Source organism: Erithacus rubecula, assembly GCF_903797595.1.
Source record: "Erithacus rubecula genome assembly, chromosome: 5".
Taxonomy (NCBI): Eukaryota; Metazoa; Chordata; class Aves; order Passeriformes; family Muscicapidae; genus Erithacus; species Erithacus rubecula.
Genome location: NC_136687.1, coordinates 67416836 through 67444693, shown reverse-complemented (window position 1 = coordinate 67444693; position 27858 = coordinate 67416836). Strand labels below are relative to the sequence as shown.

The window sequence follows — 27858 nt, the reverse complement described above, 5'->3', positions numbered from 1 at the left end:
GTAGGAACCCCTTGAGGAGCAAGCCCAAGAAGAAAATAAAGACAGTCATGGTCAAACATAGCTATTTATTTTCTCTTATAAACAGCCTTCAGTTTCTTATTGAAAAAAAAAAAACCAAAAACAAAAAAACCCTAGGATTTAAATATTCTGCCCCATCACATACAACCATCTGTATACATTATTTACAACTCTCAAATAAACACGGTGCGGATTTTCAGACATTCAACTTATTCTTTTTTTAAATCAGAAGCTGTTTTCATTTAAAACTGAAATCTCCATCAGTGACTACAGACTGAAGCGGTATTGGCACAGTTAGCTCACAGTAAGGGTTGTCTCCTTGCATTTTAAACATTACACTGCATTTTCTCCCATATATTTCAGGGTTCTAAAGGAGGAGGAAAGGTTAGTGTCGCTTTCGGAGTTTGGTTTTTTTTTTTTTCTCCTTCAAAAATGGCCTTTTACTGAAGCCTCGTTCATTTTTATTGCATCCTTCTCTCTCTCCCGGTGCACACCCAGGCATGTGCTCCACACCACACGAGCACAGCATTCCCAAGTAGTCAAACAGCCACGACAACAAACGTTCCCTCCGCGACACGGCTCGGAAAAATTGTCCCCAAGTTGCAAACGTACAAAAATAATGAGTATAGTTTAGTGGCTATAAAAAATTAATCTCCCCTAAAAATACAGTATTCTATGAACAATTTGGGGAATTGCTTCTTCCAACAAAATAAGGTAATTGGGTATTTTTCTAGGCTGCAAACTGAACCTGGCAAGAGGAAACCATAAGAAAAGCAGGGGAAGAAGAAGGTTTAACACTGAAAATCACCAATGCTAGTCTCATGTTAAAAGAGAAGATATCCAGGAAAAAAAGATGGGCATCCATAAAACTGCCAGTGGTTTTAGGAGTGAGGTTTGGGAAAAGAGACAACTGCTACCAGCAGTGAAGGAAACAATATTTGGTGCAAGAGGGAATATTTTAGTGGGAAAGAAGCAAGGAATCTCTGTTGGTGCTGCAGCTCCTTAAATAATCCAACTAAAAGGGGGGTTATGTACAGTAACAGCACTCTGGCAGGCAGGAGAGGAGGAGAGGGCAGCAAGGAAAAACGCAACTATCCAAAAGGATGTGTTTATAGTAAAATTGTGTCTGGTGACCCAGGAGAAAGGAAGAGGGGTGAGACATAGAAAGGAACAATCTGAAAGGTGAGTCCATAGCAGCAAATAGGTGTCCTTACCTGTTAACTGAGGGTCAGGGACACTGGGAGAGGGCCCAGTTCCCAAGGACTGAGTAAGGACAGGGCTCCTCTCTACCTCCACAAAAAGCAGAAGTTCAAAGCTCTACATTGCATAGAAAGCAGGAAAAGAAACTGGGTGCTTGCAGATGGGCTGCCTGCCCCTCAGAACCTGTTTTGTCCCCTCAGCCACCTGCAGCAGCAGAAGGTGCTGGTTTTGCTCCTCTTTGCAGGAGTAGCCAGTGTCCCTGGCCTGGACAGCACACCCCATATCCATCACCTGAGCCCTGGCTGAGCTCCGTGCTCTCGGCCCTTCCCAGCTCCTCCCCCAAACCCCTGACCAGACCCAGTGTGCTGGCAGCAACACACCAGCACAAACCACAGGAATTTGGGAGCCTACCAGGCTGGAAGGCCTGAGGCAGCACAGCCTGCTTCAACCACACTGGCACTTTGTGCTCCCCCTGGCCAAGGCTGGAAGGTTTTGTCTCCGAGCGCTCGTCACCCCTCAAAGTCCGTGGAGGGGCCTGGAGCAATGCAGGGTTTGTTTCTCTGGGGTTTACCTGGAGGGGCAGGGGGTGTCCCCCCTTCTCCTCCCATAAATGCACTATTTTATAAACACATTCACTCGATCCAGATTCCACTGAGTGGCATTTCCATGTGCCCTTACTCCCAGAGTGTAAACACACATCGATTTCTGGTCCCACAGCTTTCAGGAACAAAACAACAATGAAAAGCTGCAACAAGAAACAGCACGGGGATCCCAAATCCCCACCACTGCAAACACATCCTCAATGATGTTCTTTTCAAGTGTTGTGTAATTAAACAATGTGTTCATACAGCTGTCAGGCAAATCATGATCTCCAAGCTTTTATTACGTGCCTAGAAACTATTTGGCCAAAGACTTTCTACTGCCAGATATTGAATTAAAAAAAACACACTACCCACCTAGGACTCATTTTTATACTCAACACATCCCACTTCTGATTGGCTGAACTGCAACAGATGCCTCTGGATTTCTAGAATTGGCTGTTCAAAAAAATAAAAACTGCAACAACAACAAGAACTAAGCCCTCCTAGGGAAGAAGTGTGCCAGGAACCCGAACCACTGCACTGGCCCATCCTCATTTCTACACATTTATCCTTTTTGCTGGCACATGAGAGCAAACCAAGGAGTCACCCTGACATTTCAAGGCAGACATCAGCTGTTGAGCACCTGAGAGCTCCTGCCTTGCCCACTCTGCATCCACACTGTGCAGTGTGAATTTGGGAGATCAGTGGCTCTTGCACTGCCAGGTGGATGGTGGCACAGGAAAAGCCAGAAGATCAGGATCCCTCAGCAGAACCCAGCAGCTCCCAAGTGAGTCATTCCTGTGCTCAGCTGTTCCCTGCTGGCTGTGCCCATGGCCACTCACCTCTCCTGCACGCCAGTTCCAGCTTTACTCAGCATTTCTGGTCAAGCCAGGGGTGCAAAACAGAAGCTCAGCATCTCTGTCATGTGCTCACCTTGGCCTCACCTGTTCCTGCTGCTTTTCCCAACAGCTGGAGTTCCCTGAAGGTGGGCAGTGATTTTAACCCTCACAATAACATCACTCCAAAACAGCCCAAGAAATGATCTCCCCTCAAAGACACGTCTCCTCAAACAACAAACACTGGCCACCAGAGCCCCTCCTCAGAGCCAGGCTTTGCATTCCTAACTTAAAAACACCTTTCCACCAGTTACTTTTCAAGCCAGGTTGTCCTTATTATTATTACTACCACTACCCAAGTGCAATTTTTTATAGGGAATATTCTCCCTAATGGTATTTGTGCAAACTACCTGTTCATTTGGCAACTGCTAGGGGAACTTAACAAGCTGGCTGACCCAACTGATGCTTTCCTGCTAAGAAAATAAAAGCAACTATGCAGAGTCCCATGGCAGCAGACATGGAACTACTTGCTAAGCACAAGGTCTGTGTAATTTTACCACCTTTGCTGTTTTGCTTTTGCGAGAACTTCGCTTTTCTTTGTAAGAAGTTATCTATTTTTGAAAAATTCTATATTCATCTCTAAAAAAATAAGAGAAGTATTTGTATTAAAAGCTGGAGATCATTGATTTCAGCAAGTTATGGCTTTTTTTTTTTTTTTTAGTGTAAGCATAGATACATATTTTTAAAACAAGTTTCAGTAAGTGTCTGGGTGTTAGTACAGATTTTCTGTTTCCAGCAATGTTCAGTATTGTATGTGCTTTGCACCTCAGAAGTGAGTCTGCCAAGGCACTTAGAGAATGTAAGCAAGTCTTCCAGGGACTTCATGAGAATGGGCTACCATTGACACAACACAAGAACCCATCCACCAGCAGAGTCAATCCCCCAACCAACACATTTCCTTTATAAACACTCAGCACCTCCTAGAAATTCCACAATGAATAACAACAATGAAATAATAATAATAATAAAAAAAAGCTATTTACCACATGTCACTAACAGAGAAAAGATTTCCCCTAATAAAAGCACAGAAAGTAGATCTCAGCTGTCACTGGTAACAGCACAGGGGGGGTTGTTTTGTTTTTTTTTAAAAAAAAACAAATTAACAAAAAACAAATACCACACTCTCGCTTAAAGAAACAAGTGACTTGAAGAAGTCCTCTTCCTTTTATCTGTCCTTGGAGGTGAGCTTTTCAATCAGTTCTTGAAGTGGTGCAAGTTCTCTTCTATCAATAAGATTGAATTCCTGTAACAGGGACGAGGAGAAAGACACACATACAGAGTTTTGTGGCAGAGCTCAGTGAGAAGCCTCATTTAGCCAGAATTCATTTGGCAGGCAGCTCTCCAAGCCCTGCAGCCTCCCCTGCCCATCTACCTGCTGACCAGCAGGGTTCCACTGCCCAAAGCTTCTCCTCCCTCCTAAAGGAAACTCAGGAAGATGTTTATTATTTTCCACCAGGGGAAGGGGGGATATGCTGGAGAACAGTTTGTATTGTCCTTACCTGAACAAAAAATATAAAGTGCTTGAAGGAAGTGTTGAGGTGTGCCTCCTCCTGCAGCTGGATCACAGGGTCAAAGTGCTGGTGGTAGATGTGAGCATAAACCCTGAAGAGACGCTTGAGAATGGTCTTGGCCACTGACATGAAGTTCTTTGGGAATGGTACACCTGCAACAAGAAAACACACAGCTTATTCTTCAACTCCCAGCCCATGCCTGTCTGTGTGGGAAGCCACTACAACCCAGGAGAGATGAAATCACTTTGAACAGCACACTTTTGTCACTGCACAGGTTTTATTAAAATTGGCTGGCAACTGGCTACCAAGAGCAATGAACTCTTCAGCTGTCACTTCCCCAGGCTAACAAAAGACACGTATCAGCCATGTGAAAAGAGGAAACCTGCCTAGCTTCCCCTCACCTACCAGTCTCCCCAGCCAGCTTAGCTCTTCTGCAGCCTCCCAATGCTCCAGTCCTGCCTGAAGGCCAGAGGCCCAGGCTCTGGGTGCTCTGAGGCTGGTCAGCACCTCACCAATGCTCTCAGGTCCCACCACTGATGTTTCCATGCTCCTGCTTCAGCCTGCCCTGCACACCTGAACATGGCATTTCCTCCTCTGGCTGCTGCAGCACAAGGTGAATTTGTATTTAGCTGGTTAGTCTGTGGCATCTGAATCTCTCCCCGAAGGCATGGATTGTCTATAGAAGCTTAATGAAAATGTGCCAAAAACCTCAGAAACTACAAAATTAAGGCAACTAAGAGATCTCCTGTTATCTTTTCCAAACTGCTCATTAGCTCCCTCCTGTTTTTCTGTAAGAAGCCTCTTTAATATTAATGTACTTTTCATCTTCACTTGAAAAAAAAAAAAACAAGCAAAAAAATCATCAATTTAAGATCAAAGCTGCAACTCAGCTTCTTTGGAGATAAGGCCTGAAAGTTCCTCAAGACACCCAAACATCTCTTCTGTGACAAAAAGTTGTCAGTTACTGGTTATAAGGTTCTGAGACCCTCTGCTTTATTTCCAAAGAAACAACTCACTGCTCTAAATGAACAGAACACCAGACTCCATGAACAGAGCCAGTTCTTTGTTAGAAATGGTACTTCCTGCATCCAGAATTGTGACAGCTGTTTATAAGGAGTACCAACACATGGATCAGAGTTCAAGTATTACAACATACCTTAAAAGATAAGTGTGTTTAGATAGAAAATGTAACCTTCTAAACCCTACACATCAAGCACCAAGGAGGCCTTTTCATGCTCCAGGACTGGAGTGCTGCTGTGCAAGTGTAACCAAAGCTCAGTTGCAGTTCTTACCTATTTTAGAAGGAAACAGTGTTTCATCATCCAGCTGGTCCTGGACCCAGGTCATCAGGTAGTCGATGTACTTGGGTGCAGAGCACTTGATGGGTTTCTTGATGTTTGTGCCATCTGCCCAGTGGTACTCATACCTGGAGTGACACAGGGCAGCCTTTAGCAGCAGTGAATCACTCCTGATGCACCTGCAAGGCTGCTCCTCCTGCTCCCAGGGCTCCCACACCCTCCCACTGCCTCTCCTGAGTGCTCCATCACCTTGGCCCACTCCTCCATGGCCTCCCCACCACAATCCTGCTTCCTGCAGCCTTCCCAAACTTCAGCCACGCTGCCACAGCACCTGGCAACACTCAACATCTGCAGCAGCTCCCAGCCACACACACCAGACCCTCCAATTTAGGCAATTCCTTTACATTTGAAAATATTCTTGCAAAATTTTGCATAGTGGCAAACCAAACTAGGTTAGCTCTCACCAGAGATCCCAAATTACAGCTCTTGAATGGACACAGGTGGGTTCCAAGGAATGCTGTTAAAAACTGGAAACTGATACAAAGTGCCTTTCAGCTAAAAGAAGAGATCTGAAGCAATCTGGGCTGGTGGAAGGTGTCCCTGCACTGAATGAGATGAGTCTCCCTTCCTACTCAGAGCAGCCTGGGATTCTGATTCTGTGGCTAAGAAAACTTCTAGGCTATGCACAGAACCAGGCAGAAACAAGTCCTCCTCAAACTCACAATGGAACAGATACTTTGCCTGGCTTGGGGAATGCAGCTGACACCAGATGATGATGCAGAGGGTGGATAATGCTGCAAAGACATTGCAAACAAACCCCAAACTCACCTAACAGGGGGAGTCTGACAGCAGCAGAGCCAAGTGAACACCCACCCACAAGGGTTTGCATGCTGCACATCACACATGGGGTTTTATGCAAAGCTTAGCTGCATCTGATACATCTGTCTTCTCCATTTGTTTGGCAAATTTGGTTTTGTCAGAGCAACTACTGGGACAATATTTTCACCATAAACAAATTTGATGAAGGATTATCACTGTGCTGCTCACAATGGGACAAAAAAATCCCCATTTTTCTAACAGCTATAAATCAGAGGGTCTGAAAGCATTTTAAAACTGTTTCTAAGAACATATGCAAAAATCCCAGGCACACCAAATGGACCATGTGTCTGGATTTAGGAAAAATCAGGATTTCTCACCACCCAGTACTGCCTTATACCACGATTGAAATGGCATTCATGTGGGACAAATACCAACACTCAGGCTCAGTCCAGAACAACAAACTGGATTAGAGAGCAGGAAAAAGCACAAACACTGGGTGTGTCAAAACAAAGTACAAGCAAGAATCCAAGAAGGGCACAGGGATTCTTATCCAGACATCTAATAGTTCTATGATACCTACAAGGAAGATTTTGGTAAGCCCTAACAGAATGCCTGCATATAAAAACTTTAAATCCTCATTTAAGATGCCCTCATTAATGTTTCAGGGAAAAAAAAAAAAAAAAAAAGGAAGGGAAAAAAAAATTTTGGTAATTAATTTACTTCCCAGGTTAAAGAAAAAAACAAACACCAAACAAATATAAACACAGACAAAAAACCCCCAGTTTTCTATTCTCCACCCCCTTACCAGAAGTTCAAATCCTTCTCCTTCACATCTTTGCCACCCAACTCTGGCACTCATCTCAGCCAGTCTCAAGTTCTTAAATGAGAAATAATCTCAAAAAGTGCACCCAGCCAACAGTGTGAGAAACAGGCTCTTACTTTGGGCCAGCAGACATGACAGGGCAGCTCTCCTCTGTGCAGAAGTCTGTGATGGTTCCATAGAGCATATTGATCTGGTTGAAGAAGTCAACAGCTGAAAAGCAAAGAAACCACCCATCAGTACAAATTCCTACAGCCCAGAATGTAAAGCACAGGGTCTGGAATGGATTTTGGGAAGAAAACTTCATTGTTGTTGCATATTTAAGGTCCATTATAAAATAGATGCAGAATGCAACCACCAACTTTCTGGAACAGCCTCCAGCAAGAGCTATTTAATTGTTCACTGCAGCAAAATCTTCAGTTGGAAGAAGAAAAAGGAAGGAGAGAGCATAGTTATTTCCTTTCCTGAAAGTTTGGTGCATTTTATTACAATCCTAAATTCTACTGGCAAGTGTGTAATCAAATAAAGGTTTTCAGCATAAACTTTCCAACTAGAGAGAGCAGGTACTGGTTAGGTGACAGTGGCTTCCCTCAGGCTTTGTATTCCACCTTTCCCAAGAAGATTTCATAAAACACCAGACTGCTTTGGGTGGGAAGGGAATTTAAAGCCCATCCAGTTCCACCCCTGCCATGGGCAGGGGCACCTTCCTCTATCCCAGGTCACTCCAAGCCCTGTCCAGCCTGGCCTTGGGCACTTGCAGGGATCCAGGGGCAGCCACAGCTTCTCTGGGCACCCTGTGCCAGGGCCTCAATGCCCTCCCAGGGAGGGATTTCTTCCTCACAGCCCATCTAACCCTACTGCTATAGTCAATCTTCCAGTTAATTACTCCAAGCTCTTTGAAAAGAAGGTTCTTTTTCAATAACTAACAGCAGATTCTGCCATGAGGAACTGTGGTCCCTGCAATCAGATTACAAAATCCACTTGCTCTGCAGGTTATCTTTCAGAGGATAAATGGCCAAGATCAGACAAACATCACTGGAGCAAGTCACAGCTCCTGCTCAGCACATGCAGGACAGCAGCCCTTGCTGCTCAAGTGCCCATGGGAACTGTTAATTAAGTTTCCATTCCCTGCTCCCAGCAGAAACCACAGCCCACTGTTTGCTTCAAGGCAAGTATGTTCAGAAAACCCACACAGGCTCTGACAAAGTGACTGATTATGGCAAATCCCACACTTGGAAGTCTCAATATCCACAGGCACATCAAGTCATTCCCTAAGACACCAGTCAGGCTGAGAGCTGAGCAAGCAGCAGCAGGGCAGAGCACGTTTGGTTCTGTGCTCTCAGAGCTGAGAAGGGTAAAACAATGTTTGAAGTCACACATTTTGCCTCCTCAGGAGGCCTCTCTGTGAGCAGAAGGGGCTCACAGCTACTGCTGGTGCTCAGTGTGGTGCAGGGATGCTGAGGGAAGGGAGCAGGTCACCAGCTCACTCTTTAATTACACAGACACACTTCATCCCAGCTAATTCAGCAGTGGGGCCATTCATCTGGGAAGGGAGAAACTGCTGCCCCACAGGAAAGCAGAGACACAGAGTGAAGGAACCACCAAAAGGGAAGGATGCCAGCAATACATGAAGCATCTTTGGCAATGCTTACTCACACAAGTGGGTTGGCCTTTTCTCTAGCCAGTTTTGCAATGCAGTGTGAATTAACTTTTGCAAAGGATGGGGTCAGCAATTCCAGCCTGCCCTGGAAGCAGGGGCAAGGAGAGCACCAGAGCACTGCATGACTGGTGGGGAACAGGAAGGTGGAAGTCAGTGTGACTGTTTCACTTCCCAAATGTGTCAAACAGCAAGAGGAAAAAAGGCAGAACCACAGAAACAATTAGAGGGCATCTAACTCAAGCATAATTTCTACTGCAGTGCACAACCAACCCTGTACCACCACTGGAGCACATCAAGCCTGAGAGGCAAAAGTTGAGCAAACAGCCAGACAGGGCACAGAGCTTGTGGCAGCCAAAACTGCACTGGCTACAGAGTGCAAAGGGAGAATCCATTCTCGTGGAGCTGAGGGCAAAATTCATGCAGCAGGGAGAGGCAGGAGGAGGAAACAAGGCCAAGCCATCAGAAAATGCTAATTTAGGCATCATTGTTCAGCCTGAAAGCACAGAGGTTGGACTAACAGCTTTAGAGGAAGCTAAAAGAATGACATCAGAGACTTACCAGAGCAAAGGCTCAAACCTTGGTAGGAACTAAAGGAACTAACTTTAGGGAAATTAGAAACCCCAGAACGACTCACAGAATCATTCAGGCTGGAGAAGACCTCTGAGACCATCAAGTCCAACCTGTGGCTGATCCTCACCTCCAGCCAGCCACATCTAGCTGCTCCCTGGACATCTCCAGGGAAGGGGACTCCAACACCTCCAATGCTTGATGACATTTTCCATGAAGGAACTCTTCCTGATGTGCAGCCTGAACTGTGAGGCTGTTTCCAGTCACCCTGTCCCTGTTCCCTGGCAGCAAAGCCTGGCCCTCACCTGGCTGCACCCTCCTGTCAGGGAGCTGTGGACAGCAAGGTCCCCCAATCTTTTTTTTCTCCAGGGACAGAAAGGGACACAGTGCTGTCCTCCCACAAGCTCAGCCTAGTGATGAACCAAGAGCCAGGACTCACTGTTGACTGTCCCCCATCCATCCATCCAACCCTCCCCCTCTCAAGGTGGTGATCCAGGGGCCAGGACTCACTGTTGACTGTCCCCCATCCATCCATCCAACCCTCCCCCTGTGGAAGGTGATGATCCAGGGGCCAGGACTCACTGTTGACTGCCACCCACTCGTTGAGGTCCTCCCCGTCGGGCAGCATCACGGCCATGCGCAGGTTGCCGCTCCCCAGCGTGGCCTCGGCGTGTTTGAGCAGCTCGTACTGGTGGGAGCCCTCGGGAATGTTCTTCTTTGGTTTGAAGGTTTTGGAAGAGCGACTCCCACTGCAAACCAGAGAGCAAATATTCAGAGACCTCCTGGAATGGGAAGTGAAAAGGAAACAAGCAGAGCAGCCCAAGGAAAGGACAAGATTAACTTTAAATACTTTACCCACTCACATATTTTCATGTTGTAAAACAAGGTATTTACCAAAAACAGGGATGCTAAAGTCACAGATATTCTGACTTTTTATAAACCATTTTCTGACCCAATCACTTCCTCACCTAAAATTTTGTTTGGAAAAAGATGGACTGGCCTAGAAAAACATTCAGATATTTGAATTTTAAACCATGGCAGTGAGCCTGGATGGCACAGGAACCCATAACATGTCAGAAAGATGATGTGTAGAATTAGATATTTGCAGAGAAGGGTCAAATGAGTTAATATTTGTGAGTATTTTCATGTATGTGCTGAGAAAAGACTTCTGACAGAACAGGCAAGTTGAGGTCTGAATTCCAATGCAAGTAGAAAATTGTGAAACCCAGACAGCACAATTCTCAATACAATTATCCAGATCTCATTTCTTTACATAAAGACTTGGCCAATGTTTCACCATCTCTCTAAGGACCAAAAGGAATTTTTCATTGGTGGGGTGCAAGGGTTGTCTCTCTTTATTCTAGGAAGAAATCCTTCCCTGTGAGGGTGGTGAGGCCCTGGCACAGGGTGCCCAGAGAAGCTGTGGCTGCCCCTGGATCCCTGGAATGTCCAAGGCCCAGCTGGAGGGGGCTTGGAGAAACCTGGGATAGTGGAAGATGTCCCTGCCCATGGCAGAGGGTAGAACTGGATGGACTTTAAACCATTTGGAATGAGATGGGCTTTGAGGACACTGCTGAGACAAACCATTCTGGGAGCTGCTCTGACTCTCTGGGGCTCAGGAGGAGCAGCAGCATCCTGCCTTTTCCACAGGCCTCTGCAGTATTCCTGGGTGCTGGGTGTTGTGAAGGGCTTGGCTGGACTTCCAGGGATCCTGGGATGGTACAGCAGTGTGCATTGGCACGGACACCCGACCAACACCAGAGCAGCCTGCTGCTGAATGCAACCAGGAGCCAGAAGAAGGGAACATCCTGCTGTTCTGGTCTGTTACAGGACACTTGTAGCTGCTAATAGTCATCTGCACCTCACCCTAAGCCAGACACACATCCTGAATAAAGTAATTGCCTCCCAGTGGGAGTGAGCAGCTCCTGTGGCTCAGGGAGTTGCCATCACCTCCCACCCCTGCAGCCACCTGCATCTGGTGCCAGGCCAAACTCAAAGCAGCTCTGAACAAAGAAGAAACTGAAAAAACCCCAACAAACAAAACCCCCCAATCTCTAGACTGACTACTTAAACCCAATTATTTTCTTTTCAGGAACGCAGCCAATTTAGAGGCACTTTGCCAACATGAGGAGTGAAAACACAACCCGAAACATCTGGAGAGCAGAAAAGACTGGGATCATTATCTTTCCACATGTGTCAGCATAAGCAGAAGGAACCCAGCACAAGCTAAAGAGAACCTGGAAGAAGGTTATGAAATAACTAACCCAAGCTAATGTTTGCATTTCAGCACAAAGAATGAGCACAACAAAGGGACGAGGGTTTGGGCATGGGCACAGGGAAAGCACGGAGAAGGAATTCCACAAGTAGTTTATTCTGAGAGTCTCTGGTAGGAATTCCTGTACCCACACCAGCTCATGAGTCTGCCAGACAACAAACCAAGTCACTGCACATCTGCTGAATACCCTGCACAGATCCACAGGCAAGGAAACAGAAAATGCAACACGTTGGAAAAAGTTTGATGTAGCATTTAACCCCTGCTCCCCCTTCCCAGAACCAGGGGGGTTCTCCCCATGTGCTGTGCAAGGCTGTAACAACATCAACTACTACTCTAAATAAACCATTCCCCCTTTGCTCCAATGCCTTTATGAATCCCTGCTTCTCAAACACAGCACAGCCACCCTAAGCCAGCAGGAAAGGAAAGGCAGGCAGGCATCCAAAAGGAAAAATAATTAGGGTAACTGCAGCCTGCTAGCGTCGCGTGCTATGGAAATCCTGCAATGATGGCAATAAATTATCAGAATTCCATGCATTTATGCAGTTCACCAAAGCCAGTTAACACACTCCCTGAGACACAGCTCAAGGACAGACTAGTGCAGCCTCTCTAAGCCAAAGTCTTTATAGGATGTGGCTTTTCTTGGAAAGTCTGGTTAAAAATATTGCATTAATAAGCAGTATTCCAATTACCTTATTAGCTCAGAAGCTCTCCTACTATATAACCAAAAAGAATATTACTTTTTCCTATTATGCCCATCTGCTTTATGTGACAGATTGTCTTGACCCAGGTCTATTTCCTCAACTCCTTGAGCTATCAGTGAAGAAAATAACTTTCAAAGAGTTCTGCTGGTGGCCAACAGTACACACGGTCACCTATGTCTGGGTCATGGGTGGCATGTTATTTTCAGCTACATTCCCTAATGGAATTAGCAATTTCTGTCGAGGTTTTAGAATGCTTTAAGACAGTAGGCAGCACCTGCCTTTTCCTTGTTAAGAGTCTCTGAGCTCTCCTTCGTATTAATGCAGAAGTGAGAGGGGACAGAGAATAATAAATAACAAAGAGAATAAAAACAATAAAGCTGCCATTTTCCTTGGACACAGAAAGGCCATGCAAGGGGGAGCACATTGCACTTGTGTGCCACAAGTGATGATGTGCCACAACACATACTCAGCCTTTCAAAGAGGACTTGATGAAATTCCTGCGATTCCAGGGACGCTTGGCTCCCTTCACTCCCCCATCCCACTCTCCAGCAAATGCTGCCCTGCTGTTTTTCCAGGGAGCTGCAGCCCAGCAGGGCCAGCTGCAGCCAGCACTGAAGGAGGAGCTGTGTCTGAGGCTGTGTGGGGCTGGGCAGCCACGTCAGGGCTCCCTGCAAGCAGCACCACATTTCCTCCAGGCTCCCATCTCAGCCACCCTGCTGCCAGGGTGGGGTTTGTGATGCACCTTCTGCAGGCTGCTCTGTCTCACATCACAGGATGTTTCCAGAAGAAAGGGAAAATTTGAGGTGTTCTGCCCACCCCACACTGCCTCAACAGCTCATCTCAGCTTCAGACAGCACTGGCAGGTGTTCTGTGCTCAAAGCACCTTCCACATCCAGCCCCAGCTCATGATAAACTTCCCAAGAGATGCCCTTGGGCTGGCCTAGCTTAAACCTCCTCACTCTCCCAACCATTTGTCCACAGAGCCTTCTGCAGAGATTTTTATCCATTTCCACCACGCCTGCTGCAGATTTGGGGAAACCTGAACTAAACCAGGTAAGTTTAGGCTCGTTCCCACCACAGAGGCAGCTCAGGCTCTCAGTGGCTGTGCACTGGCAGCATTCCCAGCACACACCTGCCACCTACGTTCCTCTAGCTGCTCCCTAGTGCTGAGGCCCCTTCCTTGGGTAAGGAGTGAGTGACCAGCTCCTGGCAGCACAGCTCTACCACTCAGTGTCTCCCCAAAGCCATCACCTGTGTGGCCAGGCTGAAATAAGCCCTTCAAGGTATTTGGGAGAGCTCAAGTGATCCTCAAGAGGCTGAACTCAAGACCATGCACAGAACATTCGTGCAGGGCATGGAAACTTTTCCTATTGTAGCTCCTGCTTTCTCACCTTCAAAGCCTTTACAGGCATTAATTAATCCTCACAAAGTATCTTTGAAGCAGGGGTCATTAGTGTCTCATTACACAGAGAAACTGAGGCAGGAACTCACTGCCACAGGCACACGATTGAGCTTGTCAGAAAAGCCCCCAAGTTTTAGCTCTGCACTTCTTTGTCTCCCTTCTCCTGCTGTGCCTCTTTTTAAACAGAAACACTCTAAGACAAGACCCAAATTCCAGAAAAGCAAACATTTCCAGCCTTTAAACAATAATACAGGCCTTCAAATGATAACATCTTGCTAAGAATAGAAACATCAGAGTAAGATCAGTTTGTTTCCACCAGCCAAAATGTCAACATTGAAATTAACATAAAAGCTCAAGCTACTTTTTGACAATGAACTCAATAGCTGCAACTTTCAAACATGTTTTCCCTGTGACAACCACAGCATCAGAAGGACAGCAAGTAAAATTAAGCTGAACATGCTCAAAATCTGCACTGAGGAGATTGAACTTGAGCATTTCTATTTATAAAACTGAATAGTCATAACATTTCTGTTCTGAAGAGAGACAGTGTGAGAGCAAAGAGCTGCTTCTCTCAGTTCTTACAGCACCAAAAGAAACTTTTTCCAGCCCAATTCCCATTCACTGCAGTAAGCCTGTCTCAGTCACTTGAACCTGCAGGTAACAGAAGCAAGGCAAGATTTCAGGATGCATTCCATGCAGCAGCTCTGGGAAGCAGTTAGGAGCTGCCAACTCCTTACACAACACAGTTGCTCTCCCAGAGGGTAAGGCAATGGTTTGAAAGCAATTCCAGGCCTAGAGTTTTGTTTTGGTTTAAGGAGGAATCAATGACTTGAAAATTTTTCCCAGACACATGGTCATTCCTATAGGAAGAGAATACATGGGGTTTATTGTTTATTATACACTACAGAATAACTTCAATTCTCTGTAGGCTTTTCAACCTAAAGATGCTTCTTAAGGAGAATGGTATTTCCTTCTGCTGGAGTACTGACAGAGAAATCAGTGTTTCTATGGGATTTTTCATTCTCTACCCATCAAGGTGGGGACTGAAATCTGGCTTCCCCTTCCAGGAAAAAAGAGGTGTCTTCACAGACTGAAGTTCCCTACAGGATGGCAGATGAAAAAGGCACAACCTCATGAACAGCTCTTGAAAAAAACGGCTCCCATCATACACAAGACTCGACGTGTTAAAAGAGCAGACATTTATCAGATGATTCACATCCAGGAAAGAGAAAGTTATTTAAGGTAGCCTGAAGGAACACTTTTGCTTTTGCTCTCCCCAGCACCACCCCTCAATGTCAAAGCCAACATAACCTGCACACTTTCACATCCCTACAATGCATTTTTTTCTGCTATACATAGCAGTTCAGGGTCAGTGACTTGGAGCCAGTGTGGGATTGCTACAGCACAACTCTTACATGCACCAGAACACACCTGATGGGAAAGCTTGGCCGGCTGAGCTGAGAAGGGAACAAGTGCCTGGTGTTTGGAGAGCGGTCCCTTCCTTGTGCCCTGTGCCCTCACTCCCCCCGTGTGCCAAATCCACCAGGATGTTCGGTGGCCACAGCCTGTTTCCCAGCCAAGGACGCACCTACACTTCCCCCTGGCTCCGTTTTCCCGTCTGCAGGCTGAGAAAGTGCCTGTAAACAAGGGGGAGGTGTCACCACAGCACTCGTGTCTGCTACAACTCCACCCAATGGAGCTCCTGCCGTTTCCCCGCTTGGATGCAGCCCTTCTCCCAAATACTCACAATTCCCAGTGCAAGGAGCAAGCGCCCAGAACCCCATCCCATGACCGGGAAACCATCATCAGTTTGCTATGCTTACAACCAAAACAAGTCGCCTTGTTCCACCTCCAACGCATTCATTGGAGCACTTTCATCTCCTGGACAAGCCTGAGAACAAACACAGCAGCGGCAGCGGCCCTCGCTGGAGAGCAGCAGAGCCCAGTGCGCTCCAAACGGAGCAGCTCCCAAGGCAGCCGGGGCTGCGGAAGTGACTCAGCCCCTCCCGCCCCGCTCCGGCACGGCTGACGGACAGGGCACGGAGACACGGACAGCAGCGGCCACACACAAGCCTGGGCCCGAGCTCCCTGCCTGGCAGAGGGAGGCAAGGGACAGCACAGGGACCACAGCCTGCCCGTGGCACGGAGCTGCAGGCTCCAGAGCCTCCCAGACTTCTCACAGAGATCCAAGACCACCAAACCTGAAGCACATTTTCACCCAATTAACCACAAAAGAGCTTGCAGCACAGACCCAAGCACCTCGGCAGGTTCTCCTCTTTCTGACATCCATCTGAAATCCTGTGCCATGAGAGGAATCAAGATTATCCCAAACCTGTTGCACATTCCCAGGAATCCACTGACTACCTTGGGGCAAACACAATGCTGTCTTCACCCACAAAATTTCAAGCTTACTATTTAGAACATTTCAGCCCCTCATTAAGCTCCCTGCAAGCTGAACAGCACTGTTTCCTCACCCATGTTCCCCTCTTTGCTGAGGGATCCCTTACTTCTGTCAATTAGCACCAGCTCACTCCAAAGGGAGGGCATAGATGAACTCCAACTCAAGTCACAATTCACCCAGCAACGTTCCCAAGTTTAGTTTCCACAAACGTTCCAACTTCTTTACTCCAGGAATGTACCTAATAGACCATTCAGTGGACATAACCATGCTTATTGTTTTTTAATCTACCCTTCCCCATATACAAAAGTGAGCAATTAATAAAAGAAACACAAGGAAATATGTAAAGCCCTGAGTGTGGGTTGCTCCTTTCAGTGACACACGGGATGCTGCTCCAAGGAAGGACCCTGGAAGTGTTCACAAATTAAACCACTCAGTTAGGCACCAAGCAGCTCAAGGTCTTTCCCCAAGGAACTGAGAGTATCCTGAAGTGGCCTGCAGAGCTCCAGCCTCCCTCACTGTGCCAGGTGATGAGCAGTGCCTGCCGTGATTCCTTCACTTCCACGGGACCAGAGTGTCACACAAAAGGTGTCCCTGCTTCCCACAGCCAACTGCTGCTCCTGCCCTACACTCAGCTGAATTATCTGTCTGCCCATGACTAATGCCCTCTGCATCCCAAGCTGCTGCTAACAGTCACACCCTGTAAATACATTTACAAGTAGGAAGCAGAGCTTTGCAGAAAGCCATCTACAACCCGCTGAGGGTGATAAATTGCAGTCATAAAAGCTTGGCTCTAGCATCAAATTAGATCCTTACTTGTACACCAAATATAGTGTTTGGAGAACATGCCTCAGAACATGGATGGCTTCCCAAAATGCTGATCAGTGCTTTTGGAAACCGATGCTTAATGAATGACTAAAGCAAATCGAGTCATACAACCCAAGAAATCACATCAGGGCATTTCTAAAGGAAGAAAAAAAAAAAAGACTTAACTGAGGAGTTTAAGACAGTCTTCAATCCTTTTAAACACAATAAAAAGAACCACCTCCTAATGTGCTTAGGGAATAGGCAGTTAAAGGGGATATCTAACTAAATTTTCATGGGGAAAGAGTCACTTTAGCACTTTCTAAAAGGCTGCCCTTTACTGTAACACCCACGCAAAACAACAGGCTGAGGGCAGGAACGAGGCAAAGGACAAATACTCGGCAACTGCCCAGCAGAGACAGAAGATTACACTTACACTTGGATTAGTAGGCAAATGGGGGCTGGATCCAGGAACTAACAATCATTAGAGGCAAAAAATGACACAGAGAACAGCAGGAAGAAGGAATGGACAGGAGGCAGCAATGAATAATCTAAGAACTTTCCAAAAATACACTGCATTATCTCACCCCCAAGTATTTCTTACACAACCCTCCCATTTAATAAAATCCTCTATGTGCCATGTGTAACTATCTTCAGGAAAATTTGCTTATCTCTTCCAAAGTACCTGAGAGGGAATGACTGCTCCAATCAAGACAGGAGCATGCTTCTTTTGAAATTACATAAGCTTAAACATTTGACAGTTGAGCCCAAAGCCAGTCTAACTGTTCTATGAATTTATATATTCAGACTTTTTCTCTTCTGTTTTTTCCACTCCCATGGCAGCAAGAAATGCTAAGAAGAGCTGTCAAGCACAAAAGTTAATAATAGGACATTAGAGATGCTGTTTTTTCTAAAAGGTACACCTTAGAGGTTGAAAAAGCAGTATTTTGAGCCATAAAGTACAAGTGATGCCATTTTGATTCCTGGATCCAGAACACTGAGCAAGTCCCTAAAACAATTAATCCATTCAAGCAAAACCAGGACTGTGCTACTGATGTAGGGGAAAACACAATTCCAGTACCAGCTACACAAATGAAATATAGGTTATTTCATTAAGGTCAAAACAGAGAACTCACCCCATCACTGTTTGGGTTGAAATTATTTCCATATCAAAACTCAGTTGTCTCAATTTTTAGCAACAGAGGAATTTACCAAAGCTTACCTAAGCTCATTTGTTCTCTTTGTCATAAAGAAAGGAATTAGACTTGTGATAAAGACACCAAATCCAGGCATTATGAGTCTTTATCTGCAAGATGGTCTCCTTCAAGTGAGGAAAGGATTAAGAAGTTGTACATCAGTAACTCCAGGACATAAGCAATTAACTGCAGAACAAGTGACCACACTGAAAGATAAAGCAGTGCAAGGACAGATGACAACAAAAAACCCAAAAAAAACAACAAGCAAACCTCAACTAAAACTCAGGTGGAACATAAGCTGGATCTCTTCAGGTATGTAAGAGGACCAAAAGGAATGGATTCCTGCCAAGGATCAGCTGTGAACTGGAGAAGGAAGAGAGTGTGAACAAGGCAGAAATGTCCTCACACACCAGAAAAAAAGCCAGAAGCAAAGTTGGGACAAGAAGCTAAGGTCCCACCTGGATTTCAGAGGGAAAAAAAAGACACAACAATAATGAGTGAATTCACTTCCACAGGCTGCTTTTAAAAGAATCAAAAGACATTTGCAAGGCAAAACTACTGTTACCTGCATGAATTCTCAGGGTGGGACTGACACACAAAATTACCATCTCCTCCTCCTGCACTGCCTGACTGCTGACTCAGGCTACAGATTTGAAATGGGAAGCGAAGCCTTGAAGCAAACAGAGATGCACCACACTTTTTATCTAAGCTCACTGAGAAATCAGAACCCATTTCAAACTTACTCCTCAGGAACCAAATTAAGCTGCGTGGATACATGCAAATCCTCAGCTGTCCTTCCTTTCTTTCACATCCCCTCCTCAAAATATTGACCCAAGCAGCAATGCCCTGGAAAAGCATCTGGGAGATCTGTAAACACAGATGACAAAGCACTGCATCCTCACAATCCCACCTCACTAAATAGAAAGGCTGGAGAAATTTTCCCAAGTCTGTGAAAAGCAACAGTTATTCTCAGCTCTAGCTGAAAACAGATTTTATAGCAGCTGAATTTATAACCCACAGCCTCCCTGTGTATTTAAAAGGAGAAAAAAACAACAACAAACCCAAAAAAGAACAAAGGCCAAACAGCAAGTTCATTGTAGCTCGATTCCAATAGGAAGTGGCTCAGTTTACAAATGCTAAAGCACATCCTGTGGTTTAGGCTGATTTGTGGGTCACAGGCTTATTGATAGCTCTGGCAGCAAGATCTGCCTCGCTGCTTACGAGGGAAGACTCACAGTGGCCAAATGTAATGCACTTATTTACTTCTCCAAGGAAAACAAGCAGCCTTATTCTGCCAGCCTCTTGCAAACCCTCCAGCCATCCTAGCAGAGAAATGCTTCTAGTATTTTATCCTTTTTCAAACAAGATAAAAACGACTGTGTATGTCTCAGTGTGACCCCATGGCCGGTGCCACGAGGAGGCCCTAAATCCAAAGCCCTGTCTGAAAAGTAAAAGGTGACAAAGGTATTTGATAAACACAAAATCCCAGCCACTCTCCAGCACCCAAATCACCCCCAGAACTGATCCTTGTTTCAGCACTCCTCCCTGCAAACAGCTAATGGCATTGGCTGACTTACAGCTGCAAACACAAAGAGGGAAGGACAAACAAGGGAAAACAATCGTGGCAGAAAAGCAAACAATTAGGAAGCAATTAAAACCGGACATCACAGCATGTAGTAAACACAACTTTCACACGGAACAATGCCTTTCCTCCTATGCTTTTTTTCCATTCCAAACGAATGTTTTCATCTGAGAAGGAGCTATCTAACAACATTTAGAAGCAACAATCACTCACTTCAGTCACTGCACGTTCCCAAATCACCACAGCAGGGACCAAGGCTGCTTCTCCAAGACATCTCACAGCCTGAACTGGTCTGCACAGCTCTGAGACTCTGAGGCAGACTCATTCTTGCAGAAATAAAAGCCAGGCAGCAGTTTCCTTGCTCTCTATCTCCAGCCTCACTGATAAGGCAGCAGCACTCCATTATCTGACAACCTAAACCCTTATGTTTTACTTCAGTTTAAGTTCATGGTCAGAGCTGATTCCATTTAAACCCTACTGCTACAGAATACTTCTGCTTTCCTCAGAACTCAAAATTAGCATCACCAAGGCTTTAAATAAATTCTTTGGGACGCTGACAATAGTTTTACAGTTCTCTCTCCAACTTACTTGTGGGAAAAAAGTGACTTCTCAATCCTGGTACTTTAAAAAAAAAAAAAAAACACAAAAATATATAACAATCAGGAACTGGACACATCACTAATGGGACAAGTCAAGCAGCTGATTTTATGTTAACACATACCTGTGTGGACAGCCCCTGCCCTGATCCCACAGCAGCCTTACCTTCCTCAAGCTAAAATCAAAGAAAACAAATGCATAGAAACACACAGGGGAAAATACCTGGATGTTCTCTGTATTTCCCATTTTAACAGTTTGCAAATGCCTACACGCTGATTTCTCCATGAGCAAATTCCAGTTTAGGAGTGCTATTGGTCCTCTGGGGCAGTCCTTGATCAAGACATCTCCACAATTCTGGAAGGAGCACCCACAAAGCACTCAGCTGCTACACTGCCCACGTTAAGATGGGAATTCCTAGGGCAAAGAGCACCTTGGGAAGCTGGGGAAGGGACAAAAACAAGCAGCCCTGATGTTCTCCAAGAGCAGGGGCAGCCTGAGGAACTGGGAAGGCCACACTGCTTGTCCATCAGCTCTGATTTTGGTATTAATCTGCAAGAGATGGGGGGGGAAGTAATGCCTTGCTACACCTTTTGCACATGTATTTACAAACAAAGTATGATTTAAATTTAAAAAAAAAACCAACAAAACACCACCAAACCATGTGGAGCATCAGAAGCAGCTGCCAGGTTCCAGTGTGCAGAGCAAGGTAGAGAAGAAAGAGCACATCTTACCCCAGCTTGGTTCACAAGTTACCTTGGCCTTCACTCACCAACGCGTGTGCTCTCAGCAGCAGCCACTCACCCTCAGCTCCTCATCCTTCCAACACTGATCAGGCAACAAGCACTTAAATCAAATCTCCTTTTTAAAAAACCCTGTGCTGGAACCCTTGGAGAGGGATTCACTAATCCAAAGATAGGGGCTCTGTGGGGTTTTTTTAAAGGAAAGACAATTTCAGAACTTCAGTAACAAATCTGAATCTTTTCCTTTTATAAATAAATGGTTTTCATCTAGCTTCCTTTTTATGTAAGTCTTGCCAGCAGAGGATAAGACAAGCATGTTACCATATGGCACGCCCACCAGACCTATCTTTAATTTTTTCCTTGGAGATCTAAGCTCAAGTACCTGCAACTATGCTGTAATTTCCTTTTAGAGAGAACTCACCAAGCAGCGTTTTTTTGGAACTGGCAATATTTTCTAGTCCAATTCCCATTTTTAAATCATTTGTAAAGATTCAGGATAACCTATTCAACCATTGGAGAGGTTCTCAAAGTCTTCTCAGAAAGGAAGAAACGGATCAGAAGGAGAAAACCACGGCGCTGAAAATAACAATTGCTGTCAAAACCAAGTGGTATTAATTCAGTGCCTCGCCCCACAAGACACTCTTTTTATAGTGCTCCCCATAAGCAAAGAAGACAATGGCTCCCCTTGATTTTATTTCCCCCCCCATGCAGCTTTATATGTCACTGGCCCTAGCAACAGGGAAGAATAGCCACGGAATCGTCAGCGCGGGAGGGGGCCCCAGGCAGGCCGTGTGATCCCAGCACAATCCCCCTGCTATGTGACGGGGAAGCCTCGGGAGAAGGCAGCTTTTGGCACCGTGCTGGTGTCAGCCTGACGAGCTGCAGCCCAGGCCCCGGCGATAAACCTGCGCCACAGGTTCGCTGCCGCTGCACAGGGACGCTCCTCCTCCAGCCCAGACTGTGAGTCAGCCCCGGAGGGAGGCAGCGGCACTGGGCAGGGACCACACTGCAGGCACCCCGCAGCACAGAGCCCGGCGGCAGGGGGGAAACAGTGCTGGGACAGACCGTGCACACGTGGGCTTGCAGCTCAGAACGCCAGCTGGCATCGCCAAACCTGCAGACATCCGCGCACTGCCTCGCAGTGACTCTCGCCAAGACAAAATGCAATGTGACAAAAGGTGATGCTAACTTCCTGGATCCCTAAAAAAAAAAGCCAACTAACCAAAAAAATTGCGTGTCAGCAACACAGGAAGTTTCCCTGGTCACCTCGAGGCCTAGCAGGCACTTTTGGTTTTTTTTTTTCCTTTAAACTCATTTCTAGACTGAAGATGAGCAAACTAGGTGCCACCTACAGCACTGTGCCAACAACAGCTGGGACAGCTTTGCAAACATTTCTAGCTTCGCTGTGCACTAACTCCACCTTCTACACTTCATCCACAAGGATCACTTGGAACAATGGAGGTGAGAGTAAAGGTTTGCTTTCCTAGGTTTCAGAAGGGTCTGAAAAAAGACACAAGCATCTCATTATTGCCTGTGACAGAGGGTGGAGGGTTTCATGCTTTTCCATACCCAGTTAGCCAAATGCCACGGAGAGGGAGGCTCTCTAATTTGCAAACCAGACTCCCAGGACGCTCGAAATCCTGTCCCCCCTTCTCCAGCGTGGCAGCTGAGAATTACGGAGGAGGGAGGGGGACAGCTGGGCTTCTCATTAGGAGCAGCGTACCTCCATCCCCGCACAATGATCCGCAGGCACCTCCCGCTCGCAGCTGAGAGGAGCCCCTCAGAATCCCTCCGGGGCCACGGAGCACGGCGGAAAGCGGGCTGGGAACGGCACAGTTAAAAGATAAATACAAGGGAGGGACTGAGGAGGAAGCCAGCGCCAGGGTTATTTGTCTCCATGAGAACATAACTTAGGAGAACACTCCAGCTCCGCGATAAAGTCTCATCCCTAAGCCCAGGCTACGTTTTCAGGCTGGTTATCAGTGCCAGCCCCGGTCAGATATCCCGGCGGCAGCGCCGGGAGTGTGCGGGAGCACTCAGCGGGACCAGGCCCTGGCGGAGCTCGGCTCTTCCAGGGCGCCTTTTTCAGCTGCCCGGATCGCCCTTCTTTCCCTAGAGCGCATCTTCGCTTTAATTAATAGGTCACTGAACCGGTTTATGTTAATTGTCACAAGTACCTCGTCTTTGTTTCCAAGGGGAGGGACCAAAGTTCATTCGGCTCTTGCCCACGAAGCAAAATTTAGACAAGTGTGGTTGTGCGCGCACCTGAATCGCCCCCGACTCCCGAGGGAGCTTTTTGCTACCGCAGGAAACCCGCCAGCTCCCTGGAGCCCCACCTGCCCATCACCTGCACCGGGGTTCGGCTCCACACGCCAGCTCCCGGCCCAGCCGCGGCACCCACCTCTGCCCGCCGCAAACGAGAAACACGCACGAAAATACCGTAAAAACGCGGGGGGACCCCTCGGGGGGGGCCTGACCCCGACCCCGCTCTCGCCTACCCAGTGACACCCCTTGGCCGGGCAGGTCCCCCGGGCTGGCGACCCGCGGCTGTTTCCAAACTCGTATCCGCGAGGGGAAGCCGTACGGGAAGGGGAAGCCCGGCTCGCCCGCCCTCCAAACGCCCTCACGGCGCGGCGGCGGCGGCCTCGCCGCTCCCTGCCGGCGGAGCGGAGCGGGCCGGCCGCTCCCGGGGCCGCCGGGGGGCCGGGGCACAAAGGGAGGGAGCGGGGAGCGGATCGGAGCGGGCGCCAGGCCGGCGGGGAGCGGCGGGCAGCGAGCGGGCAGGCGGGCGGCGGCCGCTCGGCGGCTGTGCTGCGCTGCCCTGCCCGGCGGGACGGCGCGGAGCGAGAGGAAAGGACCCCCCACACCCCGCGGGTACTCACAACAAGAAGCTCATGGCGACGGCGGCGGAGCGGGACCGGCGGCTGCCTGGGCTCGGCGCGGCTCGGCTCCCAATGGCAGCCGCGACGGAGGGCGGGCGGCTGCGGGGAGAGCGCCGCGGGGCGGGGACACGGCCCGCCCGGCCGCCATCGCCCCCAGCGGCCCCCGCGCCGCCGCCGCTCCCTCACGGCCCCGGGCTCCCCCGCACCCCATGGCCCGGGCACCGCCATTCCCCGCGGAGACGCCCGTGTGAGTGCCCCGAACACCGCCAGTGAAAACGGGCATCTCCTGCCCCTCCAAAGCCCCCTCCTCCCCTCAGCCCTCAGGACAAAGGGGACCAGGTACCAGCCCGCAGGTCACCACCACCACCCGAAAAAAAAGAGAAAAGTATTAGCGGCGTTGCTACCCTCCTCACTGAACTCTTTTTTAACGAAACGTGACAAAAGGGATTCTAATATTTCTTAACATTTGAAGTGTTAGCAATTTCTAAGTCGGCTGGTGAGGGCAAGTGGCCTGCAAAGGAGGGGCACCCCTGAGGTGACACTGTGGGCAGCTAAGGTAAAAAAAACCCTAAAGTCCTGAGGTTAAAAAATCGCAGTTTTTAAAAAAACCCTTGGCAGGCAGATATAGTCACGTCGCAGTGCTTTTTAAGGCAGAAATTGCAATCCCAGGGTATAATTTCACGCAGAAATCTGGCTCTGTTGAGGTCGGTAAGAAGGCAGATTTTGGAGAGGGCGCAGGACGGGCAGCACGACCCTCAGGGATTCCCTCCTGCCGCCAGGGAATTCGGCCATCCCAAAAGCCTCACGCTGCTGCAGGTGAGCCAGAGGAAAAGCTGATGACTTTCAGATTTACCAGACACGTTCAGCACATCGAAACAGGCTACGATCCCACACAACACTAATTTTCCATAAAGCACCTCAGGGGTTTCAGCTCTAACGCCTCAGGTGGCCACACCGACAGTCATCTGCTTCCCTCACGTTTTTAAATGCTGAAACTGCATTTTCCACTCTCTGTCCTTCTGACTGAGTCAAAATGCCAGGTCAGTGCATTTCTAAGTAAATTAAAATTACACTACTGTTTTTAGAACACCTTTAAAATCCCGTGTTTTACGGGGCAGCAGTGGTGTAATTAGAAAGCATTTCACGACATTTACAATTCTCCTTTTAGCCGGGCATTTGGGTCTCGGGGCACTTTGTCACAGATGCTGCCAGACTAAGTTGGCCACGTAAATCAAAGAGAAATACATCACTGATCTTTCTGTTGGGACGCGAATAACCTCGGCTCCCTGTTCCACCCATACACTTCCTTCTACCCACAGAGCGTTTTCTTTCAGCGGCAAGTTAAAATTAAACGCTGGTGACTGCAGTAGGAAAGGCTTGGCCAGGAGAGACGCTTATGTAAGGTGCAGGCTTTATTGTCACATTAATATTGGGCTGCTGGGGAGGGCTGAGGGTCACACCAAGGGCTGTGCCGACCCGCGGGGCTGCCAGGGAGCCGCAGCCTTACATAAGGACAGACCCGCCTCTGTCAGCTCGGCTTAGCCAGCCCTGCAGAGCCTAAAGAATTCCTCTGGAAAGGCCCTCCGGCTGCCAGAGTGCTGCTTCACCGCTGAGCTGCAGCTCCCAGCTCTTCAGCACACAACATTCCAGCAAACGTGACACCACCAAACGGCACTGCATATGGGATCAGGAATACAAAACAGGGAAACAACGTTTTGCTTTCAAAAATAAACATGGCCTGTCATTAATTTCGGGGAATACCACAGGGGAACAGAAGGTCAATTTTACTTGACAGCAGATTACACAGATGGATAAGGAATACTTCCCAGTATAAGATAAGCACTTGTTTTAGTATCACATCTGATGATTTTCTCAGACTAAAGAATAGCTGGTATCGATTATTCATAACAACAACCTGTTTAAGATTATTACTGAAAAAGGCATCCTGCCAAGTAGATAAATTTTCCAAGGCAGATAAATTCTTGGTCCACAGCAGTATGGAGACATGTCCTGAGACTTTCTATTTTTAGAGGCAGATTCCCTCTCCTAAAGCCTTAAAGCATTAAACAGCAGTTCTGTCAAAGGGAATAAGTGCAATTTCTCTTATCCTAGGATGACCTTTATATTCAGGTGCAGAGGCTCTGATCTGTCACGTAACTAAGGAAGCTCTGAGATTCCATGGAAACTTCAGTGCCAGCAGTTGCCCAACAGCACAGTGCCCTCTAAAGGTAACTCTCACAAACCTGACAAGCTGCCAGACAAGCAGCAGTGGGTGTTTGTCCTGTACTTGGGAAGCAAGCAAATCAAAGGAAAAATGGGTGGCAGATGTGCATCCCTTCAAAAGACTCTTCCTTGCACCCTGCTTGGGTCACAGAAGAATAATGCACCCAGCATTCCTTCGCTCCCTAGGACTTAGGGATCTGCTTATTCAGTTAAACTGAAAACACAACAGCCAATCTAGATAAGTGTTCAAGATGAATTCCTATAGTTATCTTAATTTTTTCCCCCTCCTATAACATTTGCTTGCTTGTTTAAAGAAGGTTCTGAAGAGAAACCTGGCTATGAAAGACTGGAATGTGAACCACTTGGGCACCAAGGTCAACATTCCTTTGAAAACGTGAATAATACAAGATTTAACTTGAAAACTCAGGAGGGTTGAGAGTGCTGTTGTCAAGGGGCTGTGCTACTCTCAGGGTTATAGTCTGTCATGTGAAAGTTTGTTACAAGGAATAGTTTACAAAAGCATCAGCCAGCAGCAAGAGGGTGACATACAGTAGCTTGTTCACATTTTCGAAACGGTGATAAGAAGCCTTCAAGGCTTCTGATAAATGAGTGTGTTGGCAGCACAACAAGATGAAAGAGCTGTGCTGGAAAACCCAAGATTGTATTTTGGGTGTGATAGTCTGCAGTGGCTTGAAGTCACAACTCTTACTTGGCTACAACTTACCCCAGGCTACAGCTGCAGGGCGCTGGAAAAGAGGAATATCTTGGCTGTCATGGCTCTCATCATCTTCCTGATGTTCTGCCTGGCCTGGCCTGTCCTCCTCCTGAACAGCTCCTGGAATGCCTACCAAATCCTAAAAAACTTTCTGGGTTCAGCAGGACCTACCATCCCCACGTGTGCACTTAGGAGAAACTGGTGGCAGGTCTTTCCTCCTTATCCCTCCTGGATGCAGCCATGACTGCAGGACTGTCTTCCCAGACCACCTGGAAGGGGAATATTCTTCTCCAGCAGGTTCAGCCAGTGCTGCATCTCAGACCTTCAAGCAGGGATGGGAGTGAGGGGGAGAAAATAATTTATCTTGGAAAAACAGCCCTGCTCAGGTGAGACCCCACCTGGGATGCTGCTCCTCAGCACGGAAAGGACATTGACCTGTTGGAGCAAGGCCAGAGGAGGCCACCAAGGTTAGCAGAGAGAGGGAGCACCTCTGCTTTCAGGAAAAGCTAGGAGAATTAGGATGCTTTCAGCCTGGAAAATAAAAGCCTCAGGGTGACCCAACTGCGGCCTTCCAGTGCCTGAAGGGAGCCTGCTAGAAATATGGAGACCACTTAGAGGGCCTGGAGTGACAGGACAAGGGGGGATGGCTTCACACTGACACAAGGCACGTGAGATGGGATATTGGGAAGCAGTTCTTCCCTGTGAGGCCCCGGCACAGGCTGCCCACAAAAACGGTGGTTGCCCGATCCCTGGAGGCGTTCATGTCCAGGATGGACGGGGCTTGGAGGAACCTGCTCTGGTGGAAGCTGTCCCTGCGCATGGCAGGGGTGGAACGGGACGATCTTCAAGTTCCGTTCCAGCGCAGGCCCCTGCAAGCCACAGCTCCGCGGCAGAAAAGCCGCCGCGGGCACAGCGGGCCCCGGGGCAGCCGGAGGTGCCCGGGAAGCGCTTCCCGTGCAGCGCCTGCCGGGAC

At 47.7% G+C, this 27858-nt stretch overlaps 1 protein-coding gene across 1 annotated transcript; it reads right to left on the bottom strand.

Annotated features, from left to right (window-relative positions):
- Positions 1-45: 45 nt before the first annotated feature.
- On the bottom strand, positions 46-24123 carry MOB1B (MOB kinase activator 1B). Its single transcript, XM_079306381.1, has 6 exons — positions 23948-24123; positions 9953-10119; positions 7263-7356; positions 5499-5632; positions 4195-4358; positions 46-3938 (listed from the first exon to the last, which is right to left on the bottom strand). The coding sequence occupies exons 1-6, from the start codon at positions 23959-23961 to the stop codon at positions 3861-3863; spliced, it is 651 nt and encodes a 216-aa protein (XP_079162507.1). The 5' UTR covers positions 23962-24123; the 3' UTR covers positions 46-3860.
- Between the last annotated feature and the right edge of the window lie 3735 nt (positions 24124-27858).

What these genes read in the sequence shown, in the direction of transcription:
- MOB1B (XM_079306381.1), bottom strand. An exon ending in CGAGTGGGTGGCAGTCAACA is followed by an intron (nt 7,357 to 9,952) that starts GTGAGTCCTGGC and finishes TTTGCTTTTCAG; the next exon opens with CTGTTGACTTCTTCAACCAG. An exon ending in GTCATGTCTGCTGGCCCAAA is followed by an intron (nt 5,633 to 7,262) that starts GTAAGAGCCTGT and finishes GTGTCACTCCAG; the next exon opens with GTATGAGTACCACTGGGCAG.